This window comes from Bacillus rossius, chromosome 13 (genome assembly GCF_032445375.1).
Source record: "Bacillus rossius redtenbacheri isolate Brsri chromosome 13, Brsri_v3, whole genome shotgun sequence".
Lineage (NCBI taxonomy): Eukaryota > Metazoa > Arthropoda > Insecta > Phasmatodea > Bacillidae > Bacillus > Bacillus rossius.
Genome location: NC_086340.1, coordinates 29029665 through 29044940, shown reverse-complemented (window position 1 = coordinate 29044940; position 15276 = coordinate 29029665). Strand labels below are relative to the sequence as shown.

Sequence of the window (15276 nt, the reverse complement as noted above, 5' to 3'; positions counted from 1 at the left end):
TTTTTATTTGGGCCAGACTCATTAGCTCTCGAAACAGCATATCATATACCTATAATACGCCTTTCGTGTGAACATAGAAACTAGAGCACTCTCTGTATTCAGTGTGACGCTACTTACTCGAATATTCAGCTATCAAACTGGTGCCTACTGGGAAATATGAAAACTGCTCTTTCCGTCTATACAATTCACTGCAAAAATTACCAACAAACATGAGAGATTCAGTTGTTAGATACAAATACATACATAAATGAGTAAATGTATTTGTAATCTAGAGAACGGAAAAATTTGCGGGTTCAATTACCTTCAGGATAGACTCCAATATCCTCTACACACTCTGGCAAATGCCAACTGTTCATTGGCTGCTGACTTGTGAGTCGTCTGGATTGTGTGGGTCTGTGATTCGACACTTATATGAGTGATGGGTCTCTAATTGGCCCTCAGCCCTCCAGACTAACAGCGAACCAATGGCAGAAGCAGCACTAAGGTATAATTATTTGAATTGTAGCATAACACGAAATGAATCCGCGAATTTTTCAGGTCTTTAGTAATAGGTAGACCTCGTCGGTCTTGTTATATTCGCGACTTTGCTTCAGCTAGGAAACTCATGTCTCCGCGCACAGTGTGCACGAATAATTTAACGGAACTACGCGCCAAGTCACGGCGCTCAGGTCGTTCTAGGACCAAAAAGGATGCGGAGTGAATGAAAGGAGCCCCCCCTTTTTTTCCAGATATTTTTGATGTGTAACATCTTAGTTCTCGTTATACGGCATTTGGTGGGAGTAATTTCGTCAATGCGACGGAAGTCGCATGGAACGGAAATGTGTTACCACCGTGTTGTAATCTGTGGTGGATGGCGCTCACCAAAGTTCACAAAGACAAAGGGAAACTCAATAGTATTAACGGTTTTAGTGAATTTTAACAAAATGGGCAGCATTTGAATAAAGTTCCTTGTCGAAAATCAGGTTCAAAGCCCGTGTTTAGTAATTTTTCAAGACTTTTTATCTCTTATCAGAGCCGTTTCATTATATAGTTCAAAATTTCGCCCTGCGAAACGAAATTTTCGATGTTCGACGTAGCTGCTCCGGGAGTGAGTTATAGCGGCGGGTGCGGAAACTACGTGTGATTCGCGCCCTGAAATGTAGACGAAAACACAATTTGCGTGTATTTATCACTTACGGCATTATTTTAAATAATTCTATGTTATATTTCGTGTTCTTGTTTCGTATTATAAGTGTATTTGCAACATGAGAAGTCATTTATTTGCTTGTTACCGGGATTAAACGTTACACATATCTGGCGAGTATTGAAAAACTAGCTGAAAAACATTTTTTTAATTTTTTGCGTACAACACGGTTGTGGTTTGTACGACCCCGGGTCCTGTGGTCTTGAATGTTTGTATTAGAGATCGCGATTCGTGCTCTTAGTATGAAAATTGAAATCACGACACTTTATCAGATTTTATTTTCATTACCAGGCTAATATATATATATATAAATATATATATAAATAAATAAATAAATAAATAAATATATATATATATATATATATATGTATATATATAGCCTTTCCTTCAGCCCGTATAGCAGCGTCTTTGCCGTCAGTAACAGCTGAATCGCATCTAAACAAACGGCCGCCATATCGCCACGTGGATTTCACTGTTTCCCCTTCTCCCTCCGTCGCTTGGCTTCACCGGTGCTTCGTCACACCTGACGCCCGTGTGTTGTCGGAAAGGATCGGCTTCTTCCTTTCCCCCAACCCCCCCCCCCTCTATTCGACACTTATATTCCCTTCCTTCATGCCAATAGTCACAAGGGTGGGGGAGGTTTTTTCTTTTCCCGGCACATCAGGCGTTGCCAACCTCGCGGCGATGAAACACACAATTCGCGCCAACGGGTGACCGCCAAGCTAGGACGATCAAGGTTTGGGAGGGATATGACGAAGGATGAGGGGGGGGGGAGGTAGGGCTAGTATGAGACTCTGGTAATGGGCTATTTGCTCCGCCAGTTCTCACGCCTGCAACTACCATTTCCCCTCCTCTTCTGGTCCAGGAAAAAACGAGATAAAAACAGTTGTTGGTGTTCGCATTGTGTCTTTAGTACGCCGTCCTTTCGATGGAGAGAAAACCCACCAAAACTGGAATTCCGACCCTTTTTAAAAAAAAAAAAAATTCTTTTCAATGTGAAGCTAAAAAGAACAAGAAAAGTCTTTCTTGTGCTATTGGGTTATTTCCTGACATAAATATCGGTCTTCAAATGTGTATTTAGAGATGATACAGGTGAGCTAATAAAATTTAGACGCATTTTTTTTTTAAATTTGTATTTCTTTAGTCGCATTTAGCGTGAAATTTCAGTATGCGAAGAAAAGCGCTGGCATCATGCCAAGGATTGTTTAACAGCATGGTCTCATAAGCATTCAAGTTTCGTCCGATTTTGTCCAAACGCAAGATATAGGTACATCGTATCAAGTGGTTTGTTTTCAAACGAATGAAAAATGTTAATGCAGCAAACAAATTAATAAAAGAAATGCTCATACAAGTAGTATAAGAATGTAGGTCCTGCGGCAGCTTCCAGATTGTGGTGCCTGTGGTGCCAACAGCCATCTTGGATTGTGACGCTACTGGGCCATGATTGGTGTCAATTTTTCTCAAAATTCCTAGAAAAATACCCTACATTCAAGGAAAAAAAATTCCCATTTTAAGGGTAAATTTGTCATTTTGTTCCCCGAAAATGCCATAGGCTTGAAATGTTCCAATTGAGAATTAAATTCCCCAGAGGCAAGCCTCTAGAAAGCCTCTGGTGGAAAGCTTTGACCTTGACCTTTACCTCGACCACTATCGTGGCATTTTTCGTTACGGCCGCCAGATTGAAAATCTATAGTTTCCATCAGAAAAATGGGAAATTTTTGAAAAGTTACAAGAAAATATAATTAATAAAATTTTAATACAAAACCTCCGCCATTTTGAAAATCGTCCACCAACTTGAAATTCCATAGTTAACATCCGATTATAATGGGAAAATTTTAAAATTGATAAAAAATGATCTAAATATTACCAATAATTTGACAGGCGACCTTTGATATTGACCTTTGACGATGAACTTGGTTTTTGACCTCGACATTATACCTTGACATTGGCCTTTGATCTTGACCATGATTTTGAACTCTGACCGCAGACGCCACCTTGAAGTTAAACATCTTGGAACCGAGCACTCCAATCCCTGAATGCTGCAATTTTCGTTACGGCCGCCATTTGAAATTTCTTAGTTATTATTCTATATAAATGAAAATATTTGTAAAAATCATAAAAATACATTTAATTAAATCGTAATAATAAAATTTATTTAAAGGTTCAGGGTTCACACCTTGCAAGAATATTCGATTAAAAATAACGATGGATTCTTCAACAGAAGCCACCGGCCGACTGACCTCCCACCACTAATGCCAAAGCAGATATTACGTACCGGATATGGCGGTCATTTTGTTTTCGTATGCTGGAGGCCACTACCAACATATTGTTTTCGTCTGCTATATGGTGCAGTCGCCATATTAGTTTAATTTTATCCGGCTAGAGAGCAGTATTCATTTTTATTACTGTGACATCTACTAGCTTGATAATCTGTTATTTTTAAGCTGGAAATTCGGAAAAAAATTCCAAAATTCATCAAAATATCGATCACCTTCTTTCGATCCTTAATCAAAAAGAATTCAGGTTCGAGAAATAAATCGTTACGTTTTACGTTAAATTTAGTGTCCGCGTTTCGTATTATAAGTATATTTACAGTATGAGAACATATGTATTTGCTCGTTACCGATGCTAGATGTTACACATTTGAAGCGAGTACTGAAAGACTCGATAACGATTTTTTAAAAAAGAAATGCTGCTTTACATAGTTCCCATGTTGACGACTTTATGAAACACCAAAACAGTGATATATATTTTTTAATGAAACTTATTTACAGTCGTTAGAAGTTAGGTTGCAGCGATGGCGTCATTAATTGAGACGAAAAGTGCATAACGAATATCGTAGATAACTAAAGCTTTAGGTAACATAAACTGTAAGTAACACTTCCAAATAACTTGCTGGAAACATAGACGGCAGAAGCTGAGGAAGACCAGAGACACAATGAAAAAAAAAAAAATTAAAAAAAATGTTTTAACTAGGTAATCGGTAAATAAAACATAAAACAATAAGAAAATTGGGCATTATGCAAGATTTAAAAATAAAGGAATTTAATAAAAATATTCTCATACTAGGCAATATTGTAAAAATTGTAACGATTTTTTTTAAGTTTTGCATTTATTTCAGTACAATTGCCACCGTGATATTTTACAACTTATATCTAACATTTAATTAAAAGATAATATCGATTACGAGAAAAAGATATTTTTTTTTCACTTATTGGACGACTTGGACGAAGAAATAAGCGAAGTTTTGATATAAAAACTTGTAAAGTAATTGAATCTATCTCGTTTCTTGTCAAACTACGTGTAGTTTGACGTTTGGCCACGTCAAAAATATTTTTTGGCGAGTAATCCAATACAAATATATTCTCACACTTGGTAAAATTCTATAAACACTCGTCATGAGGACGTTTACACTCGTCATGGCAGTCTTGATATACCGCGGCCGATTAGATAAAAAAAAAAAATGCGTGGAATGGTCGTTTCAAAGTTTCACTTCAAGAGCACGCTGCAACCACACACACACACACACACACACGCGTTTTTTTTTTACGGCACTAACGTTCGACGGCGAGGCGCCGAGGACACAAATTAATCAAAACCTTTCGAATGCGATTTGTATTTTTTTCTCCACCCATTCCCTCTGGTGTTTGTGTTGGGACGGGTCACCCCGCGGGTTGATGAGGGGGGTGGAGGGGGAAGGGGGAAAATTATTCCGCCTTTTTGCCACGCGATTCGCGTTCTCATTTCGCGGCCAGGCGAGTGTAAACAGCTGCAGCGCGCGTAGGAGGGGGCGCGCGGCAATCAGGCAAGGTCGCCGCTGTAATGAATTGCGGAGAGAGAGAGGGAGAGAGGGAGAGAGAGAGAGAGAGAGAGAGAGAGAGAGAGAGAGAGAGAGAGAGAGAGAGAGAGAGAGGACTTTCCTCTGAGAGACCGTTCCCTCCCTGCGTTGTAACGCGGCAGAGGACTGCTCGTGTTGTAACGCGACCGTAGCATCGGATTGGTTTCGCCTCGCTCGTGTGTTTGGAATTGTTAGTGGAGGGGGGGGGGGGGGGTTGAAGGGGGTTCGAAGGGTAGCCGTGATTGAAAAATTTACTTTTATTAATCTGGCTTGTGGTTCGGTACCTCCCAGCCCTTTCGCTTCTTTCCCTCCCCCCCATTACCAACGCAACTTCCCCTTCAAACCACCTCTTTTCCTGACTCACCCCCGCATTTACACCCCCCCCCCCCCCGTCCTCAAAAACACAGAACCCCTAAACACAAGCACACACATCACATCTCTCTATCTCTGCCGCCCGCCACCCGCCTTGCTGCGAGGAGGGGGGGATAATGAGAGGAAAAAAAAGGGGGGGGGGAAACTGCCAAATAACCTATCATATGAAATTTAATTAGTTGGTGGGAACGACAGCGCCTGCTCGCTGTTCGTACAAAAAAAAAAAAGAGAGCCAAAGTCTCATTTCTGTATTAAAATGGAATTCTATCTCCAGGGCTGGTGGGTTGATGACGGATCGGATTCTGGGAACTGATAATGAAATAATTTTCGTCGTGCAAAGCCCGCCATTACGGTATCAGTGTTACTGATTTATCATTAGCGTGAAGCTTTGGGGCGTCCTTTGGGGAACTTTTCACTGCCTCGAAGCGGATCACGGGTGATCTCGTTAATAAAAATATATAGTCCATCCACGGTAACCTCCTACTTTTTTAAACGAACCTTTGAAAAAACACACCAGGATGCAGCATGTTTGGTTCGTTTGCAAAAATACTTTCCATCATATGCATATTAAACATGCATTAACACTAAATTACCGTATAATGATGTTAAATAAAATTTTACAAAAAAAGTAACTATCTATGTACAATATTATTAATATTAATGATCTCGCATGTGTGTAAATGAAACAGTGAGAGAAGTGGTGTGTTGGCAATGATTAGAACGAAATAGTTCCATAGCCAAAATATATATTTTTTGACTTTCCGCGTGTATTTAAGAATTTGTTTGGGTATTTGTTAAGTTTGAACATTTTTTTAAATCTCTGGTGAAATAAAAACGTTATGTTAACGGTAAAAAAATATTACGTGCCGAAACCGTGGTCGCGCATTAATAATGTTAATAGTCACTTGTTTGTTTTCTCTTTCAGCCGCTTTCAGCAGCTCTTTAAGCAGTCTGCAGTCTGTACGCCATTTTGCAGTGTGTTTTAATATATTACTGACCGTGAAATAACGTACAGTTTGTGTTTCAGGATTTTGTGTTAATATTGTGTATTTTAACTTTGTTATATTATTTATTATCTACTATTGTAATGATGGAATTTGTTATCGTTTTGATATTTTGTGTGGTTCTTGTGATTGCTGTAATGGTAATTGGTTCCGGGATGGGGAAAGCTACTTCGTCGCAGCGTCAGATGGACATCATTAACGTCGCTCAGAACTTATATCTTTTAATTAGGAAAGGCGACTTGAAGAAATGTGACGTTACGCAGACGACCGCGTTTCTTCTCAACATCGCAAAGTCAACTGTTCTCAAGTAAGTAGGCTTTTTTCGTTTTCATGCACGTAAAAAAAATATCGACTGTGTCCTAAGTATTGTCGGCCTGTGTTTTAACTCACGAGGTTTTTTGTGTTTTATTTCCAATTTATATTTTTTGGTGTGCGACAACACCGCCATGTGGCGTCTCTGTTGAAAACTTAACCTAAAATCATATTAGGCCTACTCAGGTCCTAACAATAACAATATAGGCACTTTCAAGTATTTTTATGGGTGTGATACACGTTTGTTTATAACGATGTTTATAAACTTTATGATAGGTTTAACTATAACATAAGGGAGTGATTTTATAATTTGCATTTAATTAGTTTTTCATCTGTTTGGGAGATCACAAAATAAATAAAAAACACTTCATTAATTTCGTGGACAAAGTCTGTAATGTTTCCATTTAGTGACCACAAAGCAAATATTTGTGACAAAATGCCATATTTGGAACACTGCCTAACTGCGTATTGTGAACGGGTCCCCGGAAAAGTGTTATATGACAAATGTTTTTTTTTTTGGTTAGGTACTACAAGAAAGACATTGAAGAAGTTTCAACACCAGGAAAAAAGAGGAAAAAAAGGCCACAGGAAGGAAAGTCACTTGACACAGTCGACGATTTCACAGTAAATGCAATCAGGAATGCAATTTACAGGATGTACGCTGAAGGTAAAAATTTGATACTGAAGAGTAGTTTCGATATCACTGGGGTAGGCCCTACTTAATTGTATTCATTTCATATATCCATATGCAGATTGACCGGTTCAGTTTTTTTCCCGATATCATCTGTCCTTTAAAAATACTTAACATTTTTGGGTGGTTTGTTAGGTTTCTTTATTGATGTGGTATTGATATATAGAATATTGTGCAACATATTAAATACGTACACGTCCTTTTAAGGTTAGGTTAAAGATAGAAAGAAAATTGTTACATTCTAAAACTACAAGTAATGTTTATATCGTTATACACAGTATACATATTAAATAACCTCAACTTTTATGATGTATCAGAAGGTTAAATAATGACTATTTCCAGTATCAATAATATCCAGTTGTGCGCTTTAGCAGTAATTGGTTACAAATTAGTGAGTTGTGGTCTAAGCAAGCATGGTTATTAAAAAAAAATTGGGATACTTAATTGGCTAAATTGTACTGTGTGGCAGGGTCCAGTACAATATATATTCTATTGCAAAATAGTGTCATGCCCCGCCTAACTTTTTAGAAAATATAGGGGTATTGTTATTTTATAAACAATAGTCCTACTTCATTGTAATGAAGTATCATATGAAAACACAACTTAGCCAGACAAACTGTGTGTTAGTGTATGAAGTAACAGAAGGTTATAAAACAGTAAAAGTTTAGTATCGCGTATCCGATTCGATACATTGATCCTGATCGCATGATCCTGCAAATATTGATCCTGTGATTGATGATGCTTGCTTTTCTAATTTATTACGTTTAAAAATCCTGTACAAAACCAAAAATAAAAACCTGTGATGTAGTAATGAGTTATGATTTAAAGTTGAATAATAATGAAAATATATATGTCTTATTAAACTTATGATAATTATTTTTGCTATACCACAATATTTGATTATGTTCAGGATCTTTGATCTGAATAAATGAAAAAAAACATGCACCACACGATCAATAGGATGTACAGGTTCATGCATAAAGATCTAGGGATCACATGGGATACACGATACAAAACATTTACCTACAACACAGTGTAGAGCTTGTAACTTATTGATTGCTAAATTGAATGCTGAAATACTAATGGGTAAATATTTACTTGGGCGGTATTTCCGAAAAAAAATGTTAAAAATCCGAAAATACCTTTATTTTATGCTCTTCAACTTCCTCTTTTCATTAAAAGTGGCGGAGATAAGAAATTCCAAATACTTTAGAAGATATCGAATTTTTAAATTTCATCATATGTAGTTGAGCGGTATTTGCGAAAATAAATGTTAAAAATCCGAAAATACCTTTATCATATGCTCTTCAACTTCCTCTTTTCATTAAAAGCGGCGGAGATAAGAAATTCCAAATACTTTAGGAGATATCAAATTTTTTAATTTAATATTTTAAAACTAAAATGGTCGATTAAGTCAGGTCAGTTACATTATAAATACTTTCAAACTAAGGTGATATTAAAAATAATGTGAATTAATTTTAATTATTCTTTAGTTTTAAATTATTTATAATGTAACTGACCTTACCTAACAAACCCGTAACAAAGGATGTACAGTAACAACTCACGTAAATTTTTTTGTTACTTATTACTTGGGCAACAATATCAAAATAACAAATAAGACTTTAAAATTAGAAACGTTAAAAACTCACCTAAGTTGGAGGCGGTAATTAAACACCGTTTTAAACAATAATTGAACTAAATAATCACGTATTAGTTCATTTGAATTCTGGCCTATCACGAACAAAAACGTGACATCATTATCCAATAAAAAAAATAGATACTCGTACGTAAACAAGAAACAATGGTGCACGCACGCCACAGGAATGCGCTGGTTTTGTGCTGAAATTTAAAAATTCGATATCTCCTAAAGTATTTGGAATTTCTAATCTCCGCCGATTTTAATGAAAAGAGGAAGTTGAAGAGCATAAAATAAAGGTATTTTCGGATTTTTAACTTTTGTTTTCGGAAATACCGCCCAAGTAAATATTTACCATTAATTTAAAAGTATTTTTGAAATGTAAGTTTATTAAAACTATTTAATAAATGTAAATTGTGCACTTAAATTATCTTCTACGGGGTTGTGGTTTCGCTTAGTTTTGTGTACCTCTGTTATTTCATGTATTGTTAATGTATGCAATAAATTTACAGGTTTGAATGTTACAGTCGACACCATTTTGAAAGAAATCAGGGAAAGACAAATAGATTATTATGGTGGAAGATCAAGTCTTCATAAATTGTTAAAGAAGATGGGATTTTCATGGAAAACTGTTGATGGACGAAAAGCTTTGATAGAGAATGAAAACATAGTATTGCAGCGAATAGATTTCTTGAGAAAGTATAAAGAAGAAAAAGAAAGAGGTGCCAATTTCATATTTGTTGATGAAACATGGATTTTCCAGAGAGGCAAGGCATTAATTTATTTGAAAATTTGTTCTGTGGTCCAATACAAAGTATTTCATTTCCATTTCATATATTTTTCAGGAACTGTATCAAAGTCATGGCAGGACAAGAGTCTACAATCTGCGAAGAGACGTACTGTTGGAGATGGTAAAAGGTTTATTGTTGTTAATGCTGGAGGGCGCACTGGCTTTGTGCCAGGAGCAGGATTACTTTTTGTTTCAGGTCAGAAGACTGCAGACTACCATGGCGAGATGAATGGGGAAACTTTCTTGATGTGGTTTGAAGACATGTTGGTGCATCTTGAGGAACCCAGTGTCATCATAATGGACAATGCTTCATATCACAGCACCCAGGTATGTGCAATGGTAAAGCAGTGTCTTTTTATTGCTCAAATTGTAATGTGAAAAATTTACATGTGTTTATTATTGTGTATAAGTACGAATATTCGAGACTAATACATTTTGCCAGCAATAATTGTTATCTTAATAGTATGCCTACACTACATTTTTATAAACTATAATGTTTGAGCTGAAATTGATTACACACACACACACACACAGATATATATATATATATATATATATATATATATATATATATATATATATATATATATAATGTAATTGAATTACATTGTAGTGCAAACTAATTTAGTAGAGGGTTTGAAATACCAAATAAAATTTTTTTATTGCAAACAGCATTTGAAAATGACATAATTACTTGTTTGGTAAAAGGACCCACTTTATGAATGCTCTGTTGCCCTACTTAATAAATTAAAATAATATTTTCAAAAAAATTTCTAGTCACTAAACTAACATGCTTTGTTAAATTTAGAAATTCATTACGACAATATGCCAAAACACATGTTTGCTTTGCATAAGTACAGTAGAACCCTGTTATAATTTGTTTTTAAGGGGCTACAAGAAAAAAAAACATAAGCAGGAAATTCAATTTAGTACTTTTTAGTGTGGATTTATTGCCAATGGACTCAACAAGCTGCATAAAGATATATTTGATGCTCCAATTTGCTTGTAGCAAGCTAAAAACAATTTTTCTTTAACATCATGGTGCTTCCAGCTTCTATCTGCTTTGTCTTTACTTACACATTGTCTCATTGCTGTAAAATTGTCATATTTCTGTATAATTGTCATAATTCACGACAGTGTTTACAGTGGAAATGCTTAAGTCCAGTTCTTTTGCCACTTGAACATGTGATTTAAGTGAATACATTTGAAAACACACAGAATGGCTTAAAATTTATGAATTTATTTGTTTTCCAAGGGTGTCAACAGGCAGTTAACTGCTAACATACACATATACATAGACAGTATAGACAAAGGCTTTTAATTTTTTTCGTCTTCTAAAATTTTATGAAGTGAACATTACAAGCACGAAACGCATAATTTGTGAAACATTATATCCAGGAATTAAATACATTGTCCTTATAGGGAAAATATTGGACTTGAAAAATAATACATTATAGGCAGGAAAACTTTATAAGCAGTAAAATTGTAACAGGGTTCTACTGTCATGAATTCTTATCAGCTACTTGAGTATTTAGTTAAATGTTGGCACAACGTAGGTTGAGAAAACACCTACAACGAACTGGACCAAGGCTGCACTGATCGCGTGGCTGGAGAAGAATGGGATAAAACATGAAAATAATTTGTTGAAAGTGGAGCTGCTGAGAATAGCTAAACAAAACAAGCCCCGAATACGGTATATTATTTCGTTTTTTTTACAGCATTTCTTTAAAAGTGAGATAGTTGCAAAAAATTACGTATACACCTTGTTCTAACACACTTTTCAGATATGAGGTAGACGAGTTGGCTCGTAACTATGGCCACGAAATTCTACGACTCCCACCCTATCACTGCCACTATAATGCAATCGAACTAGTTTGGGCTCAATGTAAACACCATTACAATAGTAACGTGGGGCGGGCCAAGAGATTTGACAATGATGCAGTTGCAGCCATCTGGAAAGAGGCTCTTGATGCTTCCACACCAGAGAGGTATTTTCATGTTGCATGACCAATGGGGTATTCCTTTTGAAGTAGAAATTGTTTTATTTTCCTGTAGAACATTCCTCAAGCTTCAGCAAAACCCTTACCATACATTTTTACATAATACGTAAGTATTGTTGCCTAGCAGCCTGGTCCTACCATTCCTTTTGATAACTTTGTGTGCTAGTGTGTGTATAGTGTGATTATCATTTTGTGTATATTCATATACCAGTAATACAGCTTTAAAACAATTGGTAAAAATAAGTGGTTTGAATTTGTGTAGTTGTCGTTTTGAAAATGTGTTGCATGTATGTGTTTGTGTTCGTGTTTGTGTTTGTGTTTGTAATTTTATTCCCATGTGATTCATACATATCTGTGTAGTTTCTAGATCTAACAGTGGTGACTTATTTGCAAGGTTTTTTTTTTTTTGTAATTGCAGTCCATTTGCAATTGTTTCATTTCCATAAATAGTTTTGTATTTATTAGTAATTGTGATATTACTTTCTGTTATGCTTAATCTTGTGTCAATGACTTTAAAGTTATGGTGGGTTCAGTGCTGTAGGCAGATTTAAATATTCAGATAAAATTTCAACGTAGAGAATTTTGAATATTTTCATCTAGCGAACTTGAATAGGTATTTACACATGTAGTTCTTGCACATTAGTATTTTCAAAAGTTATGTTATTATAGTGAAATACATATACAGTAAATCATCAAAACTATTCAAAAAATTAAATTTTCGCTATATCTCACTGTTTTTGTCTGGGACAAATTTTAACCAAAAACAAACACAAAACTTATGAAATAAATATTTTATCATATGCATTCTAAGCCTTTATTGATAACATATATAATATTTACAGCTTTATTATATCTTGAATAAACCACTATAATTTTTTTTTTTTCAGATAACATAAAACAAAACATGTTACTTCAAGTATTAAATAATAGCTTTGATAGTTGAGGAAAACACATTAAACGAGTTTTGTTGTGTTTAAAAATACTTTCTTGTGGAGTGAGTTCAAAATTGTATGTAATAAAGAGCATGCCATGCATTGTTTACTATGCCGTTTTGACAGAAACAAACATATTTTGTTATAGAGTGGTTTTTGCTATAAACAGGTCATTTATATAGAGGTTTTACTGTATACATTAATTTTTTTAGATGGGCGAGGTGTGTGGATCACGTGGAGAAGCTAATTCAAGCAGACTGGGAGAGAGAAGTCCACATAGACAGCGGCACCATTCCTCCACTCATCATCCACCTCGGCGAGGATAGTTCAAGTGAAGACAGTGACAGCGAAGAATTTGAGGTTACGACACAGCAAGTAGATGGAGACAGTGAAGTACTGGCAGCTCCTCTTGATGATTTACCCGGGTGTTCTTATTGAGGTCTGTATGTAATAAACACCTGGGCAACTGTAAGTATTGGGGTTTGAAACATTTTTTTTTTCTTTTATGCATTCCCATGAAGTATGTTGATTACTGGAACTTTATGTATTAACTTTATATTACACGTATTATGAAATGAATATTAAATTTCATTTCTGGATTCGTATAGGTGTATGTGAAACATTTTATTTTGTTGTGTGTCTTCATTTTTCAGTGAACTTACTTGGAAAACAAAAAGCCAGTCCCCATCCAGGGCCACAAATAAATAATGCATATAAGTGGTATAGAAATTACTGTCAATTCTTCACCACAATTTTACTGTTCATAAAATTATGATTTTGTCTAATAAGTATACTCAGGAAAATGTATATAACCATATTTTTATTTGTGGCCTTAACCGGCAAAATGGTAGGGGTTTATTAAATAAAAGAAGAAAATTCATTTTTAAATGTTTTCATCTGAATTTGTTAATTTTATTAAACCTTCAATCCTTAGTCTTTTCCAGATTGCTTAGATGGACAGCCATATGTATAATTTACAATACTTTTTTTTTCAGATGCAGAAAACTGTGTTGAACTGTACTAAATGATGATATTTATTGCTTACATAAATGTTGTAAATTTATATATTCTCCTAAAAATTTACTTTAAATTATATGTTATTTCTTTAGCTAACAAACTTATTTTTTAATATTTTTACCATTGGGTATCATAAATAATGTTATGAACATATGCATGTATACTTAGATCATATTCAAATTACTTTTATATATATATATATATACATACATACACACATTGTTTTGACAGCTGGTGATTGTAAACAAACCATTTGACATTTGTCACATGGCAATGTTTTTGTTTACATACGGCGGAAGGATACATAGTGACATTAAAGTAGATCCGGTGAAAAGCAGGGCTTCAGAAAAGTAGGAGGTTACCGTGGATGGACTATAATATATATGTATTAGCTGTGACGCTGCTCAAAATATGAATTTATTGACTGTCTTCTGGTGTAAAGCAAATGTTTTTAAATTAAAATAAATATATTTTATTTATTAGTGTCTTTTCAAATTACAAATAATTATACTGAAATATTTTATAGACATCTGATAGTTTTTTAAAGTTTTATTAATAGTCCTCATTAGGTTTGGTCTAACACGCAATATTGATTTATTTTTTTAAATATATCGTCAATACACTTTTTTAAAGAATATTTCCGAAATTACAACCCGCTACCATCTTCGCATTTGTTTTTGTGCCACCAATATTTTCAAGAGATCTTAACTAAGTGTAATATAATGTGGGTGGGAATATTCACTCGATTTTAATTATCGATATTTATTGTGTGATTTTTTACACCTTCCACGTCACACTAATTATACATCTGTTGGACACATTAGTGACATAACAGTAAATTTAAGAGGGATAATGTGTTAAAATTACAGAAATAAACCTTTAAATAAAAGTAATGACCAGAAAATTACAACAGTAATAAGTTATAGAGATATTGGCTGTAATGTTATATGGTGTAATACTACCTGTGCCTGTGATTCCGCTCGCATGTATTTAAGACACGATATTGGTTCCGAAGGATCGTTAGGCATACTTGGCAAGCTGGACCACATTGTAACATGACAGGACTTGGAAGTCACGTGAGTATTCAAAGAAATTTTTCCATGCACGCTTAACTGGACGAAAAGATAAGCTGAAATGCAGTGTATTAATGATAAACAGAGAGAAATGATTTGCTACATAATTATCATCGTTTCTTCGAAACCATAAAACATAAACCATAAACCATAAACCATAAATTGAACACTAAATTAATCCTGGGATTACTATCTACAAATTATTTTAATTTTAAGTTAATAAACTTTTTGACTTTAATTATACCTATCGTTTAGCTATTTTTATTTTGTTATATAATTCGCTAAAGTGTAAAATATTTTATATGTAACAATCCTCTAATTTATATATTTATTTATTTGTCTTTATCAATCAGAATATGTTACCTCTGTGTCCGCGGAGTTTTGCGAATCTCCACCTTATGATATACTAGTGTAATGTGCTGCGTGCT

The 15276-nt window shown here is 34.8% G+C and overlaps 2 protein-coding genes across 5 annotated transcripts in view; one reads left to right on the top strand and one right to left on the bottom strand.

The window, feature by feature from the left end:
- The window catches only part of LOC134538612 (hemicentin-2-like), a 331364-nt gene that overhangs the window by 165461 nt on the left and 150627 nt on the right, over positions 1 to 15276 (bottom strand). The gene's annotated exons all lie outside the window — the stretch shown is intronic.
- On the top strand, positions 5849 to 14154 carry LOC134538420 (uncharacterized). Of its 4 annotated transcripts, XM_063379732.1 has the most exons (6): positions 5849 to 6704; positions 7234 to 7376; positions 9549 to 9803; positions 9882 to 9947; positions 10023 to 10153; positions 12971 to 14154. In XM_063379732.1, the coding sequence occupies exons 1-6, from the start codon at positions 6481 to 6483 to the stop codon at positions 13082 to 13084; spliced, it is 933 nt and encodes a 310-aa protein (XP_063235802.1). In that variant the 5' UTR covers positions 5849 to 6480; the 3' UTR covers positions 13085 to 14154. The 4 variants fall into 4 exon arrangements, with proteins under 4 accessions (XP_063235802.1, XP_063235800.1, XP_063235799.1 ...); XM_063379730.1 differs by having other exon boundaries at positions 9882 to 10153; XM_063379729.1 differs by having other exon boundaries at positions 9549 to 9947.